The sequence below is a fragment of the Agelaius tricolor genome, unplaced genomic scaffold (assembly GCF_023055355.1).
Source record: "Agelaius tricolor isolate 1412-34295 unplaced genomic scaffold, bAgeTri1.0.p SCAF_33, whole genome shotgun sequence".
Taxonomy (NCBI): Eukaryota; Metazoa; Chordata; class Aves; order Passeriformes; family Icteridae; genus Agelaius; species Agelaius tricolor.
Window position 1 is genome coordinate 3,776,026 of NW_027269293.1, and position 22,296 is coordinate 3,798,321.

Here is a 22,296-nt window from a genome sequence, read left to right on the forward strand (position 1 = left end):
CATAGCTATGTTTTCTAGCCACAGACTCAAAGATGTACATTTCACCTAAATCAAAATGGATTTCTACTTTAGAGAATTTCTACTCTGTCTCACCTTCCAGCAGCGAGGCTTGGATGTCACAGGAGCCTGGGAATTGTCCCACCTCTGACCCCAAGGATTGAGCTGTGAGGGCTGGACATGGACATGACTCAGGGCTGGTGAAGGGGGTGGTGAGAGGTCCTGAGAGAGCTCTGTGGTTTGTGGGGGAGCTGGATATCCTGTGTGTGATTCACACAGGTCAGCTGCAGAGCGACGAGGGTCTGCACTGTCAGCTCATACCACACTTGGCAGAGGCATAGCCACAGCCTGGGGCCAGAGCTGTGTGACTGAGGGGTCATCTGGGTCCATTCCTCCTCATCTGGGTCTGTTCCTCTCCATCTGGGTCTATCCTCCTCATCTGGGTCCATCCCTCCTCACCTGGGTCTGTTCCTCTCCATCTAGGTCCATCCTCCTCATCTGGTTCCATTCTCCCCATATGAGGTCCATCCTCCTCATTTGTGTCCGTCATCCTCATCTGGGTCTATCCTCTTCATCTGGGTCCATTCCTTCCTATCTGGGCCCATTCCTCCTCATCTGGATCTGGGCCAGAGCTGTGTGACTGAGGGGTCATCTGGGTCCATTCCTCCTCATCTGGGTCTGTTCCTCTCCATCTGGGTCTATCCTCCTCATCTGGGTCCATCCCTCCTCACCTGGGTCTGTTCCTCTCCATCTAGGTCCATCCTCCTCATCTGGTTCCATTCTCCCCAAATGAGGTCCATCCTCCTCATTTGTGTCCGTCATCCTCATCTGGGTCTATCCTCTTCATCTGGGTCCATTCCTTCCTATCTGGGCCCATTCCTCCTCATCTGGATCTGTTTCTCCTCATCTGGATCTGTTCCTCCCCATCTGGGTCCATCCCCCTCATCTGGATCCATTCTCCCCATCTGGGTCCATTCCTTGCCATCTGGATCTGTTCCTTCCCATCTGGATCTGTTCCTCCCCATCTGGATCTGTTTCTCCTCATCTGGATCCATCCTCCCCATCTGGGTCCATCCTCCTCACCTGTGTCCATCCTCCTCACCTGAGTCCATCCTCCCCATCTGGGTCCATCCTCCTCCTCCTCGCCTCCTCACCTGCCCTGTGAGGCAGTGACAGCCAGGAGGAGCAGATCCCCGTGGGGCGATCACCAAACCCACCAGGTTCTTGCAGGGTCCCTCCTCTCTACCCTCACAGCAACATTCCCTCTGTCTGAAAGGTCTGAGCAACACCAGAAGTTTCTGGGAGCCCAGCACCAGCTCCTGGCACTGAGTTTCTCCAAGGAATGTGGTGCCTGGGTCCCTCCAGGCACTCCTGCTCATGCTGGGCTCAGGGGGCTCCCCAGGAAAGCTGCCCCTGAATCCCTGGGAGTGTCCAAGGCCAGGCTGGACAGAGCTTGGAGCACTCTGGGACAGTGGGAGGTGTCCCTGCCCATGGCAGGGGGTGTAATGAGATGAATTTTAGGGTCCTTCCCAACCCAAACCATTCTGGGATTATCTGATGAAGATTTGGCCTTTTGGCTGTTCCTCTGACACAAAGTGGTTCAAAACCAAACCTTGCAGGCGTGGGAATTCCTGAGGATGTGGGAGTTGGAGAGCCGGAGGATGGCCTGGAGCTCATTACTGTGTTCACAGTCACCCCTTTCCCTCCTCCTCGTGCTCAGCTCAGGTCCCAGTTTGTGCCCAGCTCAGGTCCCAGTTTGTGCCCAGTCACCACCACAGCTCCCAGGTGCCCGTGCAGCATCACCTGTGCAAAGGTGGGGCAGTGCAGTGCCCCCCCAGCAGGAACCTGCACCTGGGGCCCTCTCCTGTCCCTTCCAGGATGGGTGATGCCCTCCTGGAGCAGAACCTGCTGGGGATGAGGGATAGCACGAGTGCATCAGCAGCTCCTGGTCACCCAGGGCACTGCAAAACATCTCTCATGGCAAATCCAGCCCCCTCTCCACCTAAAAACCTCCAGCTATAAACATTCCAGCCCTAGCTAAAAACATTCCTCTCTTCCTAAAAACCTCTACCTCTAGCTAAAAACATTCCAGACTCCTCCTGCCCAAATCCAGCTGAAAACATTCCTGACTCCTCTTGCTCCTATCCGCAGCCCCACTGTCCTCACTGACCCTGAAGCCTTCCTCCCCCATCCTCACTGTGTCCATCACTCTGGAGGGCAGAAGGACAGAGTTCAGGCAGAGGAGAAATTGTTGGATGACCCTCTGTCCCTCTCTGTGCCTGGCTGCATTCTCCTCCTGACAGCCCTTGGTGCCTCTCCAGAGCTAAACATGGCCTGGGGATGGAATTCTCCCAGTTCCAAGGGCTGCTGGGCCAGTTCAGCCTTTGTGAGCACCACAAAATTCCCTGGGACTGGAGCAGAGCTCCCATGTCCAAACAAAGGGCTCTGGAAGCTTTTGTGCAGCTCAGGAGTTTGTGCAGCTCAGGAGTTTTGTGCAGCTCGGGTTGTTGGCTGTGAGCTGGAAACTTTAGACTCTGTGATATAATGAGTCAGATTCTCATTTTCTGTTAATAACCCACAGCACTGTTCTGGCAGGGTCACCCAGCAATAAATCAAATCGGAATTCATTCCCCTTTGGAAGCTCTTCCACCCTGCCAGAATGCTGCAAGGAGGTGGGGCTGGAATATGAACCTGGAATATGAACCAGAAATATGAACCTGGCCCAAAGAGGCTTTTTCTACCCCTCCAAGGGAGCCATCAGGCTTGGGATCCACTCACGGGGTATGTTTGCTCCATCCCTCCATCTGGCAGCTCAGGGAATGTGCTGTGTGAGCCAGAAATATCAGAAAATCACAGCAAAATAGGGATGGAAGCCCTCAGTCTATTCCCAGGGCTGGGAGAGCTAATGAATCATACCTGAAGGGTTTTTGAGAGGCATTTGTCTGGCCTGTTCCTAAAGATCTTCCAAGGTCTCGCTCTCTCCAAGCAATCTAGTCCAGAGCTCAGCTGTTCTTGCACTGATGTCCACCACTAAGATTCCTTGCTGAAATTTAGGACTGGGATGTTCAATTTGAGCTGTCAGGAATTGGAAAATCAACATTCCCACCCTCCTTCCTGCAGCCTTACTGGTTTTGAGGAAATGCCACCATGCCCCCTTCTTGATGTTCCATTTTTCCTATTGAAAAACTGATTTTTTCAGAGTTTTTTCTCCCTCAGAAGCAGCATTTTTTAGCTCCTGAAACATGGACAGAACACCTGGGATCCCCAGGAGTGCATCTCTAGCTGGAAAGATCTGGATGCACTTGTAGCCCTGTGAAATCCCTGCCCTCCCTCACTTCTTCCTCACCAGCACAGCAAAACATTCTTTGTTGCTGCTGTTGGAAAAACCTGGTGAGAGCCAGGTTTGGGTATCCCCAGAGAGCAAGGATTGTCCCATTCCAACCAAAATCAATGGGAAAATGCTCAGAAACTGGACTGGAAGTGACACAGAGATCAGCAGAGATCAGGAACCCCCATGGATGTTTGAGGGATGTCTGCACCTCTGCTGATCACAATGCCAATGTGGAATATTAAATATAAAAGATAAATATTAAATATAAATTATATTAAATATAAAATAAATATGTATAAAACATATAATATATATAATATAAATGTTTATATGTATTCTATATATAAAATATATTATATTTTATATAATATATTGTATTAATATATAATTTATATAAAAATCTATTTATATTGACATATTACTATTATACTATTTATAAAATTTATACATATGTTTGGTATACTTTATACATCTAGAATATTATATATAATATTTTAAACTTATATTATATATAATATATAAAATAATATAAAATATATATAAAAATAATATAAAATATATTTATATATATAAATATATAAAATAAAGTATAATATAATATATGATAAATATATAAATATAGTATAATATAATAAATAATATATAATAAATATATAATATAAAATTTGGATATTATATATCATATATAAAGTATATAATATATAATATACAATTTAAATAACATACAAATGTAATGTATATATATATAAATATATATAAATATATAATATATACTAATAAAATATAATACAGAAATATAGAAACATAGACATATAGAAATATAGAAACATAGAAATATAGAAACATAGAAATACAGAAATATAGAAATATAGAAATATAGAAATATAGAAATAAGTGGATTTTTAAAAAATATATTAAATATAAAGCTTGCCACCAACCCCAAGCTTTTCCCACCGCATGGATCCACCTGCTGGAGGACCAAAGCAGCTGGCAGTGCCCCCATCAAGCCAAGCCAAGGCAGACTCACCAGCCCGTTGCAGTTGCTGATGGCCACCTTGGAGCTGAGGTACTGGTCCTGCAGGTGCCCGGCGTAGTGGCAGTCCTCGTGGAAATCGTGCTGCCAGTCCATTCCATCCCGCTTCCAGTACTCCACGGTGAAGTGCTCGGCCAGCAGGTTGGAGTGCAGGGTGAGGTTGAGCAGGAACTGGGTGTGGTGGGCAGAGACTTTGTAGAAGACCTGCTGCTCTGAGGGCTCGTAGGGCAGCGAGCGCCGCGGCCGCGGCTTCAGCTGGCGGCGCATGTCGAAGGTGAGGAAATCGCCGTTCTGGTCCACTTGGATGGGGAAGGCGATCTCATAGTGATCCAAGCTGGAGAGGAATTCCTCTGGGGAGGGAAGGACACGCATGGGAATGGCAGCCTGCAAAGGGAGTTGGACACCCAGCAATGCCAGCCCGAGTGCAGTGCAGGTGGAGGGTCGTGGTCCTGCCACGGCATTCCGAAAATTGGGATCCCAAGGCTCTGCCAAGCCTGCAGGATCCTGGGTGTCCTGGATTGTCAAGGAAATTGTCTTCTATTTGCCATCTGGATGGCAGTTGTCTCTGTTCAGTGGGCAGTTTCCCTTATCTCTTCCACACCCACTCCTCCCTCAGGGCAGACACCTGCTGATAACAGCTATTGAATGTCCCTGCATGGCTGATAAGAACTACAGCATCCCATTGGGAGATGTGAGCCCAGAGGGAGGAGCCAAGCATTCCTGCCTGGATATAATCTGGAGATTCTGGAACACCAGCCAAGCATTCCTGCCTGGATATAATCTGGAGATTCTGGAACACCAGCCAAGCATTCCTGCCTGGATATAATCTGGAGCTTCTGGAACACCAGCACAGCTTCTGCACTGGATTCCCCAGAGGAACAGCAGCTGCCTCTGCCACTGGATCTTCAGAGGAAGATTCCACCCTTCTCCAGGATCCCTGCTCCAGCAGAACCAGCCCTGACACTGCAGGAGGGCTGAGCCACAATTCCAATGGCACTGCTGCCAACAGCCTGACCCACAGGGTGTCAGGTTGGGTTCTGACTCTGGCAGTGTTGTTTGGTTTACTGCATTGTTTATTTTATCCTTTTATTTTCTTCCCTATTAAAGAACTGTTATTTCCTGTTCCCATATCTTTGCCTGAGAACACCTTAATTTAAAATTTATAGGAATTTGGAGGGAGGGAGTTTACATTTCCCATTTCAGGGGAGGCTCCTGCCTTCCTTAGCATACACCTGGCTTTCCAAACCAAGACACACCCTCCAAAGGGAGTTGGCCACCCAGCAATGCCAGCCTGAGTGCAGTGCAGGTGGAGGGTCATGGTCCTGCCACAGCATTCCAAGAACTGGGATCCCAAGGCTCTGCCCAGCCTGCAGGATCCTGGGAAATTCCCCAAATGCTTCAGCTTGCAGAGCCTTGGGATAGCAGTTTTTGGAATGTAACTTTTTCCTCTGCAGGTGATGGAGAGGAAGAGCCTGACCCAAAGGGCTCTTCAGGACACCCCAGTAGTGGCTCTGGACCTGGAGTATCCCAAATCCTTTCATCTCCACTGGGCAGAGGGAATCCCAGTTTTGCAGAGTCCAGCTCTGAGCTTTGGAGGGTTATTTTAACCTGGATCTTTCCAGGGACAGACTCAGCAATGAGGTCTCTTCAAAAGGCGGCCGAAGGAGCCTTGGGGTGACAATGACTCAGGGGAAAATTTTATTTAATTTTCTCCCTGTGGATTCCTCAGGACATCTGCAGCTGCCACAGGGAGCTGCTGGCTCTGAGAACACAAAACAACAGCACTGCCCCAGCCACCCCTGCAGGCAGAGCTGCAGGGGCACGGAGTCCTTGAAATGCCAATCTTGACATAAAAAAAAAAAAAATAAGAGAGAGGGAAACCAGAATTCCTCCAGTGTCCTCCAGTGGTGCTGAAAATGAGCAGGAGGAGAAGTCAGACGTCCCAATTCCCCAGCCAGGTCTCTGCCTGTGACCCCAGCCTGCCTTCCCAGCTCCCTGGATTGGTTTTTATCACCTCAGCCTGGCTTAGCAGCTCCTCTTGGGGCCCTTGAGCTGAGCCTGTGTGGTGGCACCCAGGCTGTGCTGTGACAAGGTCACTGTCCCCAGCCCCTCCACCTGTGCTGGCACAGCTCTGCAGGCTGCCAAACAAACTGGCACCCTGCAACTTCAGCAGAAACTCCTCCTTTTCAAAGGAAAATGTCCCAGGGACCGCGAGATTGGATCTGAGAAGAGATCTGATTTGGAGCCCTGGCTGCTGAGAATTTCAGACTTTCTGTGCTGCCAGGCACTGACCCCCAAGAGAACACTGCATTGACCTGAGGCCGTGGAGAAGCTTCCAAAATGGAATGACAGAACTGGGATTGTGGGTGTGGAGTTTGAATAGAAGTGTGTGATATCACAGGGTGGGAAACTTAGAGTGGAAGCTTTTAGAATGTAGTAATATAGATAAAGCAAGATGGAGTTTTTGGGGTGAAGGCTACTCCTCCTTCTCCCTCTTCTTCACCTTCTTCTTCACCTCCTCCTCGTCTTCTTCCTCCTCCTCCTTCTTCTTTCTTCTTCTTCTTCTTCAGCTTCTTCTCCTACTCCTCCTTCACCTTCTCCTCCATGGGTTTGGGTGGTTTTGTGTAATTGGATAAAAAAGTCCACATTATGAGCCATGGGTGGTTGGTTATTGGGTTAAAAGTAAAAATAATTTAGGTGTCATTTCTTAATTGGACAGTTTATCCTTAAAAGGCCTTGTAGAGAGAGAGATGAGGCTCCATTTTTAGTTTGTTAGAGTGAAGTGCTGTAGAACTCAGGGTTTGTGAGACTGTGACAGAGATAAAAACTGATAAACATCTGAGTCTGAACAAGAAACACTGTCTTGAGTGCTTTCAATCTTGACTCTGACAGAGGCAGAAAAGAAGCAAAGGAACTGACAATCTGGCTCTGTTTGACAGCCCTCAGCCCCAGAGGCTGGGGCTGAAAATGGGAAATATCCATGTGCTGGACCAGGACAGCTCCTCCTCACTGAGTGTCCTCTTGAACCCCTCGTGCCTGGAGGGTTTGAGCCTCCTGAGCTTTCATGGGAGGAGATTTTCCCTCTGCTCCCTCTGGAAAAGTCTTTCTGTGCTTTTTGCATCCCACTTGTTGTTGTTTCCTAAGCAAGCAGGAGGGGCCTGGCTGCTCCAGGGTGGCTGAATTTTGCCAGCCCCCACCTTCAGAGTTTTCCCAGCCATCAGAAACTCAGCCAGCTCCAAACTGCACTCTCACCACAGGGCAGCACTGGAAAGTTTCCTTTTCCTCTGTTTTCCAGTGTGGGAGCCTGACAGAGTGGTTTCCTTGGCCACCAGGAATGGGACAGCCTTTCCACCCTCTGGGATTAGGGCTGAGCTCCCATCCTTCCCAACCATAAATACTCCTGGCACCTCTGAGTTGCCAGAATTAATTATTAGGGTTCTAAATTCCCATGCTCCAGCTTTTCCTCCATCCCAGCACCTCCCTGTGATGGGGCTGGGCAAACAAGGGTGACTTTTTGCACTCAGAAATTACTTCAGGCTTGGAAAAATTTGCTGTTGGAAGTGTTTTGTTTTCCTTTTTGCCTCTTTGCAATCCACGTGGGCTTGAAAAAGAGTGAATCAGAGGGTGTTTTGTGCTCACTGTGGCTACAAAGCACCTGGGACTGGGGGCTGGAGGCTCTGATCCTAACCTGAAAAGCACTTCCAGGAGGAAGAAGTGGCTCACAGGATGACGTGGCTCCCTGATCACCTACTGAGAACTTTGTTTCTTTCCTATAACCAATGCACAATGTGTATGTTAAGTGAATGTAAATATCTTGAAAACGTATAAAAGCAACATGTTGCTGTAATAAAACTCTCTTGCACCCTTCTGATGGAGTCGTGGTACTTTGTGTTGTGTCGTGCTCTATAACGACACCATCCTGTCCCATCCCATCCCATTCCATGGATCCCATCCCATGGATCCCATTCCACGGATCCCATCCCATGGATCCCATCCCATCCCATCTCATGGATCCCATCCCATGGATCCCATCCCATCCCATCCCATCCCATCCCATCCCATCCCATCCCATCCCATCTCATGGATCCCATCCCATGGATCCCATCCCATCCCATCCCATGGATCCCATCCCATGGATCCCATCCCATCCCACCCCATCCCTACCTTGTGACTGGAAGGGGAAGCCGGGGAAGGTGCCCCCAGCCAGGCCGAGGGTGAGGGTCCAGGTGAGGAGCCTCCAAGCTGTGGCCATGGTCAGCGCCGCTCGTGTCGGAGCAGGGAGATCTGTGCCGGCTGGGAGGGCGCTGTCCCCACATGTCTCTCCCTCGGCCACCCCTTATGTCCAGAGAGGAGTCCCGGGTCCCTCCGCAGGCATCCTTGGCTGCTCCGTGCTCTCCTGAGGCTGGCGGGGGGTGGCAGTGCCAGGCCAGCACCGCGGGGTCAGCACGGGCTCGTCCCCAGCCCCGGCATCGCCCCTGTGGGAGAGTGTCACAGGCATCTTTTATGGAAAATCCTTTCCTTAAGATTTTTTCTCCTGAGAAGCTGAGAGGCCTCAGGAACAAAATGTAAACAACTGTTATCTGCTGCTGTGGAATGCAACAGGTGCATCTGGGATTGGTCTCATGTGATTGTTTCTAATTAATGGCCAATCACAGCCCAGCTGGCTCAGACTCTCTGTCCCAGACACAAGCCTTTGTTATCATTCCTTCCTATTCTATTCTTAGCCAGCCTTCTGATGAAATCCTTTCTTCTATTCTTTTAGTATAGTTTTAATATAATATATATCATAAAATAATAAATCAAGCCTTCTGAAACATGGAGTCAGCTCCTTGTCTCTTCCCTCATCCTCAGACCCCTGTGAACGCTGTCACAGGGAAGAGGGGCATGAGTGAAGGGATGGAGGAGAAGGACTCAAGGCAGGCAGGGGAATGAGGAAAGCAGGATCCTGGAGAAGGCAGGAGTGGGATGGAAGGAGAGGAAAAGAGGAGAAAAGGATGGGAAGGGTTTGAGGATGGATTATCCCCATCAGCTCTGTACTGCACTCCCAGAATTCTCCCAGTTGGTACCTGCGGAAAGGAGCTCAGGATCAATGGGAATCCTTTATCCTGTGGCAGCACCCTCTGGGAAAAGCAGCCCAAAGAGTGCCCTGGGTCACCTGATCCCTTAAAGAGAGCAGGAAATAACAGCACTGGCAGGGGCGTGGTGAGCAGCCACCCAGAAATCCTCTCTGGGGCTTCCTTCGATTTCAAACACACTTTAAGGACTATCACCGCACTGAAGGAAGAGCACTCGCTCTCAAAGTGTACTGGCTGAACCTAAAAAAGTGATGGAAAACAAAGAACCCATTCAGGAAACTCACCCTCAACCCCATCCACAAATGGATCCCGAGATTCCAATCACATTTGTTCTTTAAAACGCTCTGCTAATTGCTCCGGTGAAAGATTCCTGGCTCGCAGAGAATTTCCACTGAGTCTGAGGCGATTACAACAAACTCGAATCGTGCTGGGGACTTGCACAAAGCCTGTGGGGTTTTCTTCTTGCCCACCCACTCCATGAGTACGGGATGAGTGCAGCACAACCCAGAGAATCCCGAATATCCCAGCGGTGACGCTGCAGGGCATGACCCAGCAGCCAAACCCAAACCTCCCTGCAGGGGTGGCAGATCCCACGGGCTGGAGTAGGGCTGGGAAAGGCAGGATGAGCTCCCCGGGATGAGCTCCCGGGAACGGCAGGATGAGATCCTTGGGAATGGCGGGATGAGCTCCCTGGAAAGGCAGGACAAGATCCCTGGAAAAGATGGGATGAGCTCCCCATGAAAGGAGGGATGAGCACCCCGGGAAAGGTGGGATGAGCACCTCGGGAAAGGTGGGATGAGCTCCCCAGGAACAGCCAGATGAGCTCCCCGGGAAAGGCAGGATGAGATTATGAGATTCCCAGGAAAGGCAGGAAGAGCTCCTGGAAAAGTGGGATGAGCTTCCCGTGAAAGGTGGGATGAGCTCCCAGGAAAAGCAGGATGAACTCCCCAGGATGATCTCCTTGGGAAAGGCAGAATGAGCTCCCCAGCAATGGCAGGATGATTTCCCAGGGATGGCAGGATGAGCTCCCCATGAAAGGCAGGACGAGCTCCCTAGGAATGTGGGATGAGCTCCCGAGCATGGGAAGAGGCTGGAGATGGGAGGAGGGTGCCCTTTGCAAAGGTGTCAGCACAGCCAGGGCCTGTGTGTGGTCCTCATCCAGTAGGGAAACGCTTAACCCCTGCCTTGCTGTGCTCTGGGCTGGTTTAAACAGCCCAGGGCAGGGAAGCTGGGTCCTCCTGGGATCTGCCCTGCTCCTCTCCGTGTCCTTATGGGAATCTGAATCCCTGAAAGTGAATTTCTGCTCCTGTTTTCCCATCTTTACTGTGCCATGAATGGTATTTGTGCAGCAGGAATGACACCCAGCACAGCCCAGAGGTGGTGTACGGGAAGTACAAGGGGAAGTCCAGGAGATGATTCCTGCCCCAAATTTACCATGGAAATTGCAGACTGGTTTGGGTTGGGAAGGACCTTACAGCTCAACTCATTCCACAGAGGCAGGGACACCTTCCACTGTCCCAGGGTGCTCCAAGCCCCATCCAGCCTGGCCTGGGACACTTCCAGGGATCCAGGGGCAGCCACAGGTGCTCTAGGCAACCTCACAGGGAAGGATTTCTTCCTAAAATCTCATCTGAATCTCCCCTCCTTCAGCTTAAAGCCATTAACCTAAATTAATGGGTTTTTTTCCCTACTAGTCAGAAAGAGTGGGAGATGAAACACGCAGCTTTAAACACAATTCAGAGTTGCACAATTTAAAGATTAGAATAGATTAAGATTTTTCACTGCTTATTTACAGTTAAGAATGGCCAAAGATCCTCAGTGAGTCCTCGGCCTGGACTCCCCAGTCCAGAAAGAAAATTTTATAGATAAGAATTAATAAACAACCTCAGGACCAAAGAGTGAAGAGTCCAGACTCGTTCTTCAGTTGCGCAGGCCAAAGCAGAGACATCCTGCACACCTCGGGGCAGCAAATATCAACAGCAACCTGAGATGGCGGGAAGAGGGTTGGGGCAGGAATTCTGCCCTGTTCCACCCCAAAAAGAGGATGCTGAGATCCGGTGACAGCATCCCCTGTGGTGCCACAGTGAGGGCAGAGCCAGGGCCAGGCAAAGCACATGGGGGCTGTGGGAATTGGGCTGGAAAAGGGAGAAGTTGCAAGCAAAGCTCTCTCCTAAGGCATTTTTCAACATGAAAAATCTCCCAAAGCTCGAGATTCCAGCTTTTCAATCCTGTCATGGCTCCAAAACCCATGGAGCCCAGCTAAAGTGTTGTCAAAGATTGCAAGGCAAGATGTTTTCCATTGCCATCAGTATGGCAGATTACCTTTGTCAAGTGGGCAGTTTGCCTGATCTCTCTCTTTGAGTGACCACATTCACTCCTCCCTGGGGAGGGGACACCTGCTGATAACAGCCATTGAATGTCCCTGCATGGCTGATAAGAACTACAGCATCCCACTGGAAGATGTGAGCCCAGAGGGAGGAGCCAAGCATTCCTGCCTGGATATAATCCAGAGGTTTTGAGACACCAGCACGGCTTCTCCACGGGATTCCCCAGAGGAGCAGCAGCTGCCTCTTCTTCCACTGGATCTTCAGAGGCAGAATCCATCCTTCTCTACAGGATCCCTGCTCCAGCAGAACCAGCCCTGACACTGCAGGAGGGCTGAGCCACAATTCCAATGGTTCTGCTGCCAACAGCCTGACCCACAGGGTGTCAGGTTGGGTTCTGACTCTGTCAGTGTTGTTTTGGTTTACTGCATTGTTTATTTTATCCTTTTTTTTTTCCCTTTTCCTATTAAAGAACTGTTATTTCCTGCTCCCATATTTTTGCCTGAGAGCCCCCTTAATTTAAAATTCATAGCAATTTGGAGAAGTGGGGAGGATTTCCATTCCCCATTTCAGGGGAAGCTCTTGCCTTCCTTAGCAGACTCCTGTCTTTCCAAACCAAGACAAGTGTATTTTCTCCTGGGCTTCACACGACTGATTTCCCCTGTTTTCCAGCTGTCAAACCCTTTTCCTCCAGGCTTCCCGTCCTCCCCCCTCCTCTCCATGACCCTCCCCATGTCCCCCCTGCCCTTCCCGGCCGCTCAGCATCTCCCGGAACCGTGGCCGGGAAGGAGCCCCGGCGCCAGGAGCCCGCAGCCTTGACCCTGGGGGAAGGAGACGCGTTGGGAGCAGCGCAAGGCAGGAATTACAACTGCAAAAAATTCCTGCAGGATGGGCTGGGGGAAGGGCCAGCTGCAATCCCTCCCAGTGGGGAAAACACGGCCCCTGCCCAGCGGGGCTTCATTCCCAGAGCCCGAGGAGCAGGAGGAGCACCTGAGGGAAGGTATTCTCCTCACAGGTGGATCCTTGTACCTCTCCCCATGGGAAGATCCAGCTCTGAGGAGCACCTGGAGGAAGGTGTTCTTCCCATAGGTGAATCCTTGTTCCTCTCCCCATGGGTAGATCCAGCTCTGAGGAGCACCTGGAGGAAGGTGTTCTCCTCCCAGGTGAGTCCTGCTCCTATGGGTGGATCAGGCTCTAAGGAGCAGGAGGAGCACCTGGAGGAAGGTGTTCTCCAGACAGGCGAATCCTTGCTCCTCTCCCCATGGGTGGATCCAGTTCTGAGGAGCAGAAGGAACATGTTCTCCCCACGGGGGGATCCTGCTCCTCTCCCCATGGGCAGATCAGGCTCCAAGGAGCACCCAGGGGATGGTGTTCTCCTCACAGATGATTCCTGCCCCTTTCCCCACAGGTGGATCAGGCTCTGAGGAGCATCAGAAGGAAGGTGTTCTCCTCACGGGTGAATCCTGCTCCTCTCCCCACGAGCGGATCCAGCTCGCAGGAGCAGGAGGAGCACCCAAAGGAAGGCCCAGGAGCCTGAGGAACTCTGGTGCTTCCATCCCTACCAAGATTTCCATAACCTCACTGTGCAGCTCGCAGGACGATCCCGAGGATCGCGGAGCCCCGGTGGGACATGGGGGTGCCATGGGCCGGGCTGGACAGCTTGGGGACAGCTTGGGTGTTGGGGAAGATGAAACAGGAAAGCCTTATAAATATGATTGTCTGGCAAAAGATTTTGAGAATATAGAAACTATAAACGAGATTGAAATGAAAGCAAGCTTTGAGATCCCTCAGTTACTGAACAACAGGAAAACAATGGCATGGCCAGCTGAAGGTGATCCCCTTTTGATGGAGCAACACCCTCTGCTTGCAGGCAGGTCCAAGGGTCAGAGCAGACCCTGCTAGCCTGGCAGAAGGGGCCCAAAGAGGAGTTTTTAGGGTTTAAAATGTAACACAGTATGGTAATGTAGTGATTCTTATAGGCTGTATGTAAATGCTGTAGGATTTGTATCTTGTACTAGATTGGTTAGTGAGAATCAGAATATTCAACACAGAAGAAGATTTATTGTATTGGAACGGGAACCTCGCTCTCTTACCCCTTTTACTCTCTTACCCTTTTACTCTCTCACCCTCTCATCCTCTCTCCCCCTCTCTTCTCTCAGTCCTGCTCTGAGCTGTGCCTGGCAGCTCCCAGCAGGGCCCTGCACCCAGGCCCTTTGCAATGAACCCAAGTTCCAAGACCAGAAGAAGATTTATTGTATTGTAACAGGAATCTTGTCCTCTTTTACTCTCTTTTACTCTCTCATTCTCTCTTTACCACTCTCTTTATCTCTCTCTCCCTCTTTGGGGCCTGCTCTGAGCTGTGCCTGGCAGCTCCCAGCAGGGCCCTGCACCCAGGCCCTTTGCAATAAACCCCGAGTTCCATGACCTGGCTGCAGAGATCTCTCATCTCTGTCTGTCCCAACCGTCCTACCCCTGACACTCCTACACTTGGGGACAGCTTGGGGACACGGCGTGACCTCTCCAGTCTCGTGCCTCCCTCGCTTGGGCCGCTTCCGATCTGCTCCTTCCCAAGGAATTCGCTGTCCTTGGCAGCCTCGGCTCGGGCTGACGCTCCCGGCTCCCGGTGCCAAGGGTGGCTTTGGCCCAGTGAACCCGAATGACACCAAGGGGACAACGCCACCACAGCGGGGGACAAGGCCACCACAGCGGGCAGCTCAGCTCCTGCCACCCCAAACACCGCCGGCAAGGAAGGGGCTGGGAAAGGGGTGAAATTCCAGCTGGGATGGAGCAAGGAGAGAGAGAAGAGAGGAGAAGGAGCCGGGCAGATGAGAGCTGCTCCCAGCTGCAGACAGAACTCCCCGGCTGCTGGGCCGGCTCCAGCAGCGCAGGGGAAGGTAATAGGAAGCAGATGGGCGATGCTCGGGGCCAAGAGGAAGGTTCAAGGTGCCTCCTAGTGCAGGGAAGAGGAATTTAACTGCTTTTAAAGATGCAGGACCCGGCGGCTTCCAGGTTTCTCATCCAACTTTTGCAAATTATGAGCTCAGGTGTCCCTTTCCCTTATTTTTTTTTCCCTTTTTTTTTTTTTCTGAGGGAGAAATAAATACAAACACAGATTTCTGCTTCCAGCTTGCCCCGGGGGGAGGAAATACTTTTAGTGCACCCCCTGCCAGGCCTTCCACTGACATCTTTCAGACGTGGGAGAATTGAGAGCTCTGGGAGCAGATGGGAGAAATGAGAGCAGCACCCCAGTGGGAGCACTGGGAACAGTGGGAAGAGTGAGAAAGCAGTGGGAAAACAGTGGGAGCAGGACCCCACAGCTGCACCACCCCAACAGCATTTCTGGGCTGTGTTATTTTAAGGAATGAAAGCCTCAAGGTTCTTTTATTCTTGTGTAAAACGGGGAATTGATACCACCCTATAACCATATTGGGATTATCTTAGTGCCACATCTCACAGCTTGGTCCCTTTTTGGCCCCAGGTGCCCCCTGACCCTCCCAAGGGGCTGCTCAGCCCCACAGCAGCCCTGGCAGCCCCTACAAACAGCACCACAGGGGTTTCTGCTCCTCCAGCTGCTCCAGCCTGGGAGTTGTTCCACCAGGTCAAAGTTTATCTCTGGGGGAAGAGCTCTGAGCCCCAGGCTGGCCCCACGGGCCTCATTTTCTATGGAATCCAACTTAAACACAGCAGGGATTGCAGGGGATTGGCATTTGGGCTCAGGGGCTGTGCCAGGGCAGCCAGGGCACTTGGCAGCAGCAGCAGCAGCAGGGTTTTCAGGCTTTCCTGAAAAAAGGACCCACATGGGTCCCCTGCTACCCATGGTGGGCTCACTCCTGCTGCCCTCCAGGACACACAGCAGCCCCTGAGTGCCTGTAGCTCCTGGGTGCTGCTCTTAAAGTCACCAGAAGAACAGTGCCCCTGTCACCTGCCATCACTGCTCTGTGCAGGTGATGCCTCAGGTTGGAGCTTTTCTATTTTTCAGGTTCTGTGCTGCTTTAGTGTGTGGGTCTGGGTTCATATGAGGGGATGGTGAGCTCTGTGCACAGAACAGGGAGACAAAACAATTCCTGCTCCAGCTGGGGACCAAGGACAAATGATCCAAATCTCAGCCCAAGAGCACAAACAACATGGGCTGAAGAGAGAAAAACAAGGATGGGACTGGATGGGCTGGGGCTGGAATTGGACAATGAACTCCAATATGCAAATGGAGCAGAACTGATCAAAGGGAGAGACCCTGTGACCTGTTGTGCATTTTGGGACCATTTTGGTTCATCTTGGGTGCAGCCCTGGCTGGGCTCTTGTGCTGCCCAGGGTGGATCCATTGAGGCCTCCTAATAAATCCCTGCTTTATTCTTCAACTCCATCTAGTCTCTGTTCTAGGTCAGCCTTCCCAAGGCATCAGAAGGCCACAGGTTTTGGCTGTAAAACCTCAGCTGGAATCAACTTTCACCCTTCCAGTGAAGACATTTTTCCTCATATCCAATCTGAACATCTCCTGGGGCAATTTGAGGCTGTGTCCCATTGCTTGTTCCCTGGGAGCAGAGCCCAACCCCCCAGCTGTCCCCTCCTGTCAGAGAGCTGTGCAGAGCCAGAAGGTCCTGTCTGAACCTCCTTTTCTCCAAGCTGAGCCCCTTTCCAGCTCCCTCAGCTGCTCCTGGTGCTCTAGAATTATCAAATCAAAGATTATGGAACATCCTGAGCTGGGAGGGACCCTCAAGGATGATCAGTGCAGCCCCATCCCTGCACAGGCACCCCAAGAACCCCACCCTGAGCAGCCCTGGGAGCTCCTGGAGCTCTGGCAGCCTTGGCACCATTCCCTGGGGAGCCTGGGCAGTGCCCAGCAGCCTCGGGGGGCAGAACCTTGCCCTGAGCTCCATGCCAAGGCCTGGCCCAGCTCCAGCCCTTGCTGGGCTCCTGTCCCTGTCCCAGAGCAGAGCTCAGCCCCTGCCCCTGTGCCTGCCCTGGGCAGGAGCTGCAGCCCCCAGGAGCCTCCCCTCAGTCTCCTGGGCTCCAGCTGAACCAGCCAAGTGCCCTCAGCTGCTCCTCAGCCCTTCCCCAGCTCCGTGTCCCTCCTTTGGCCACTCTCCAACAGCTTTGGCTCCTTCTGATCTCGTGGTGCCCAAAGTGCCCCCAGCACTGGAGGTGAGGCTGCCCCAGGCAGAGCAGAGTGGGACAATCCCTCCCTGGCCCAACCAGTGATGTTCAAACCCTTCTCATCATCTCTCCATCCCTCTCCTCCTCACCCCTCTCTCTGCACACCCCAGAGCCTGGCAGGGGCAGGTCCTGCTGCATTTCTGTGTTTTCCGGGGCGGTCTCAGCCTCTGCATCCCCGGGGCTCTGGGTGTTCCCTGCATGCTCAGGCACCTCCCAGCTCCCAGCTGGCAGCTCCGGGCAGGTCCCTGCATGTTCCCGGGGATGGAGCACACAGCCCCGCTCCCCCTGCAGGGCAGAGCACGTGGGGGATGCAAAACTGTCCCAGAGACCTCCCCGGCTTCCAGCAGGAGAACGTCCTGATAGTCCCGACAAAATATTTGGCCGGGCTGCCAAGTGGAAAACATGCTGAGCTGCAGATAGCAGAAGTCTTCCCTGCAGTCATCTTGCCAGCACAACAGGACTTCCACTGGGAAGTCATTTCTCAGCTCTAGGGCAGCACCAGGGGTTAAACCCACAGAAATCAGTATTTTTTTTGCTGCCAGGAGCATCTGCAAGCTGCGAGAAAAGGGTTAAAGTTACAGGTCTGCAGGACACAAAATAAGAACTTGAGCCATAATCTGCTTTGCTGCTCCAAGTGTGGCCTCTCTGAGGCCAGGGCGAGTGAGGAATTACAAACATGGAGTTATCCCTGTTCCCAGAACACTGCAGCCTCCAGCCCCGGGGTGGCTCCTGCCTGCACAGCCACCCTTGGGCTGCCCTGCACCCCCTCTGCTGGCCCCTGCCACCAATCCCAGCTGGGGCAATGCCACCTCTGCTGTCCCTTCCCTGCTGACCCCCAGGATGCTCAGTGCAGCCCCCCTCTCCTTTTGAGGGCTGATTCACCTCCCCTCGATAGCTTTCTTTGCACACCCCAGTGACTGTGGCTCCCATTTCAGCTTCCCAGGAAGGGAAGTGCCATTTTCACACCGTTAAAATCAGATCCAGCCCCATCCAAAGGTGCTCCCCAGCAATGAGGGAAATGCAGACCGGCACTGCCAGTGTGACCCTGAGAGCTGAGGGCTCTGGGGTCTCTGTGTTGTGTTGTGATTTCAGGGTTTACCTCAGAACCTCGGGTCCCTCCCCTGATAATCCCTGCCAGGTGTGTCAGTCACCTCTCCTTTCCCCTCCCAGCACTGTCTGTCACTCCTGGCATTCCAGAAGGGATTGGCAGATCCAAAGGATGCCCTCTACCCCTGGGGGGCATTGGGCCATCCAGGTGTCCTTTGTCCCTTTGTCCCTCCCCTCCTGTCCCTGCTTGGTGCCTCCCTGCCCCTTCCCTGCCCCTCTCCCCAGGGTTAAAGGAGCAGCAGCCACGGGCTCAGGGAGTTCTGTTGGAGCTGGTGCTGCATTCAGAGGCCAGAATAAAGCTCTGGATCCAAAGCCTCCAGCAGAACCGACTCCTTTCCTTCACCATCACCTTAAAGCTTCTCTGCCAGAGGGAAACCTGAGGAGCAGCCCCTGTTATGGGGGGAAGCTCCATCCCAGCACCACCAGAGCTCCTGCAGGCCTGGACTTGTCCCCAGTGCCCAGCTGCAGCACCCAGGCATTCCAAAGTGTCTGTGGGTGAAACACCACACACCCAGGCAGGCAAAAGTGTCTGTGGGGTGAAACACCACACCCAGCCAGCCAAAAGTGTCTCTGGGGTGAAACACCACACACCCAGCCAGCCAAAAGTGTCCGTGGGGTGAAACACCACAGGTGCCACTATTTGGTTCAGCAGCAAGAGCCAGACAAGCTCAGGCACATCCTGTCTGCAGTATTGGTAATATTCCAATATCTCTGTCCCCCTGCCAGCACCCCAGTGCCAGCCTGGGTGCCAGGGGCACGCTCTCCCTGCCTTTGGAGCACCAGCTCCCTCTTCCAGGCTCTCTGTGGTGCTCCACAGCCGGCCCTGGCCGGGCACACCCTGCATCCCTTTGTACAGCAGCTTCACGGGGCTTTGGGCTCACTCCAGCACTGTGTGGGAGGAGGGTTGGTTTTTGATTTTTTTTTTTTTCCAAAAAACACAATAATTATTTTACAGTCAAATCTATTCAGTGCAATCCTGGTGAGGAAAGAGCTGAACCCCCCGCCTTGCTCCTCTCCAAAATCTTTAGTTTTGCCAGCAAAGGGGCAAAAGGAGCTTGTGGCAAAGCCAGGGCAGGGGGAGGAGAGCTGGGAGCAGCGACCTCGCTCTGACACCGCCTGCTTGGCTCTCTGGAAATCCTATCCCTGTGTTACATAAGGACCTGGCCCTATCTGGAACGCCGGGGTCACTGCACTTCTCCAAGTGTGGTAAAATGCTCGGAGGTCCTCAGCAGGAAAGCGGGAGGGAAGTGCCAGCTCTGATCCTTGGGACGGGAGCTGGGCCCGGGACAGGGCTGGAGCTGCCAGGGCAGTGCCACAACTGCAGCCTGGGGGAAGCCGGGCATGAGAGTCCCAGCACTCCCATCCTGGGACTGCTCCTGCTCTCGGGAGAGGACTCCACCAGGCAGGTCCACTCTCAGACGGGACTTATGCAATAGTTTGGAGCCTCTCCATGTGACCCAGACTTGCTGGCGCTCTGCCACCGCTCTCCTCGCTGGCTGCAGCCAGGCACAGAGCGGCGGGATTAGAGAGAGGCCGGGCTGGGCAGTCATTAACGGCATTAACCCGGTGCCAGTCATTAACAACGGCATTAACCCACTGCCAGGCATTAGCAACGGCACGTTAGTCATTAACGGAGTGCCAGTCATTAACCGAGTGCCAGTCATTAACGGAGTGCCAGTCATTAACGGTGCATCCCCCACCACACAGGGACACAAATGTCCCATGAGTGAAGGGACACTCGTGCCACCCACATGCACCCAGGGCACAGCTGCAGCTGCTTGGGTGCAAGGGGATGGGGGTAGATGGAGTTTTAATGTGGATTAAAGGCTATTTGCACATGGATACATGTTATCTACATGTGATAACATGTTATCTGCATGAGGATACATGCTATCTGCATGGGAATACATGTTATCTACATGGGGATAGATATTATCTGGGCATGGATACACATTATCCGCATGTGATGCTGACATTATCAGCATGAGGATACACATTATCTGCATGGGAATACATGTTATCTACATAGGCATAGATGTTATCTGCACATGGATAGCACATCACCTGCATGATGATGGAATAGATCTTATGGAATAGATCATGGAATAGATCTTATGGAATAGATAATGGAATAGATCTTATGGCATAGATCATTGAACAGATCTTATCTGCATGTGCACAGACATTATCTGGGCATGGATACTCATTATCTTCATGTGATAACTTGTTATCAGCATGAGGATACATGCTGTCTGCATGGAATAGATCTTATCTGCAGGGGCACAGACATTATCTGTGCATGGATACACGTTATCTGCATGTGATAATGTGTTATCAGCATGAAGATACAGGCTATCTGCATGGGAATACACATTATCTGCATGGGGATAGATGTTATCTGCACATGGATACACGTTGATAACTCTTTGTCTGCACACACTACCTGCAGACAGGTCTGGTGCCCACCCCCCTGTGCCCTGCCATCCATGGAATACAGATATTCCATGCACAAATGCCATTTTTCTACCCTGCATCTCTGTGGTCACCTCTGCCCCCATGAAATACTCCTTCTGTGCGGGGTTCAGCGCAGCCAGGAGAGAATCCAGACCTCCTGGGCCTGTGCAGAGGCAGCTCTCCCCGTGCTCCTGCTGCTCCTCCCGGCACGGAGCAGCACCAGGGCTCTGCCAGGAAGGGGGTCCGGGAAAGGCCGGGAGCGCTCACACCTCGGAGCGGGCAGGGAAGAGAGGCAGACCCGGCCACCTCCGCCCTGGCAGGGCTGGTTCATCCCCATCCCGGGACTGCTGGCTCCTCCCTCCATCCCAGCAGGGCTGGTTCATCCCCATCCCGGGACTGCTGGCTCCTCCCTCCATCCCAGCAGGGCTGGTTCATCCCCATCCCGGGACTGCTGGTTCCTCTCTCCATCCTGGCACTGCTGGCTCCTCCCTCCATCCCAGCAGGGCTGGTTCTCATCTCTCCATCCCAGTATGGCTGGCTCATCCCATCCTGGCAGGGCTGGTTCTTATCTCTATCCTGGCCCTGCTGGCTCATCCCCATCCTGGCAGGGCTGGCTCTCATCTCCATCCCGGCAGGGCTGGTTCATCCCCATCCCGGGACTGCTGGTTCCTCTCTCCATCCTGGCACTGCTGGCTTCTCTCTCCATCCTGGCAGGGCTGGTTCCTGTCTCCATCCTGGCACTGCTGGCTCCTCCCTCCATCCTGGCATGGCTGGTTCCTCTCCATCCCTGCAGACCTGGCTCCTCCCTCCATCCCAGCAGGGCTGGTTCTCATCTCTCCATCCCAGTATGGCTGGCTCATCCCCATCCCGGCATGGCTGGTTCTTATCTCTATCCCGGCCCTGCTGGTACATCCCCACGCAGGGACTGCTGGCTTCTCTCTCCATCCTGGCAGGGCTGGTTCATCCCCTTCTCGTCAGGGATGGTTCCTGTCTCCATCCTGGTACTGCTGGCTCCTCTCTCCATCCCAGCAGGGCTGGCTCCTCTCTCCATGCCGGCACTGCTGGTTTCTCTTTCCACCCTGGCACTGCTGGCTCTGCTCTCATCCCCATCCCGACAGGGCTGGCTCATCCCCATCCCGGCACTACTGGCTCTGCTCTCATCTCCATCCTGGCAGGGCTGGTTCTCATCCCCATCCCGGCACTGCTGGCTCCTCTCCATCCCGGCACTGCTGGCTCTGCTCTCATCTCCATCCCGGCACTGCTGGCTCATCCCCATCCCGGCACTGCTGGCTCCTCTCCATCCTGGCAGGGCTGGTTCTCATCCCCATCCCGGCAGCGCTGGCTCCCGCAGCTCCCCTCCAGCCGTGCCGTGCTTACACAACCCATCCCCGCGGGGCACCGAGCCCTGGGCTTGCATAAAGACAAACAGCCTCGTGTGCCAGCAGCGAGCTGGGCTCACCTGCACAACCAGCCCGGCCCACTCCAGGAGGGAGCTGCTCATGCTGTGAGCCCCAGCTGAGGCAGAGTTATGTGGTTGGTGCAGCTCCAGCTCCCAAGCAGCTGTTGCAGCTCTCACACTGAGTGTCACACCCAAAATTTGGCTCTTTGTCAGCCAGGCTGTAGGACAGGGCCATCCATACCCCAGTCACAGAATGGTTTGGGTTAAAAGGGATCCTAAAGCTCATTTAGTTCCATTCCCCTGCCATGGCAGGGACACCTCCCACTGTCCCAGGCTGCTCCCAGCCCTGTCCAGCCTGGCCTTGGGCACTGCCAGGGATGCAGGGGCAGCCCCAGCTGCTCTGGGCACCCTGTGCCAGGGCCTGC

The 22,296-nt window shown here is 52.8% G+C and overlaps 1 protein-coding gene across 1 annotated transcript in view; it reads right to left on the bottom strand.

Moving 5' to 3' along the window:
- ADAMTS10 (ADAM metallopeptidase with thrombospondin type 1 motif 10) overlaps positions 1–22,296 on the bottom strand; it is an 83,383-nt gene that overhangs the window by 55,703 nt on the left and 5,384 nt on the right. The window contains exons 2-3 of the mRNA XM_071451830.1: positions 8,526–8,836; positions 4,356–4,711 (exon numbers count right to left, since the gene is read on the bottom strand). Of these exons, the coding sequence (XP_071307931.1) occupies positions 4,356–4,711; positions 8,526–8,613 (444 nt within the window). The 5' untranslated portion in view covers positions 8,614–8,836. The remainder of the gene's footprint in view (positions 1–4,355; positions 4,712–8,525; positions 8,837–22,296) is intronic.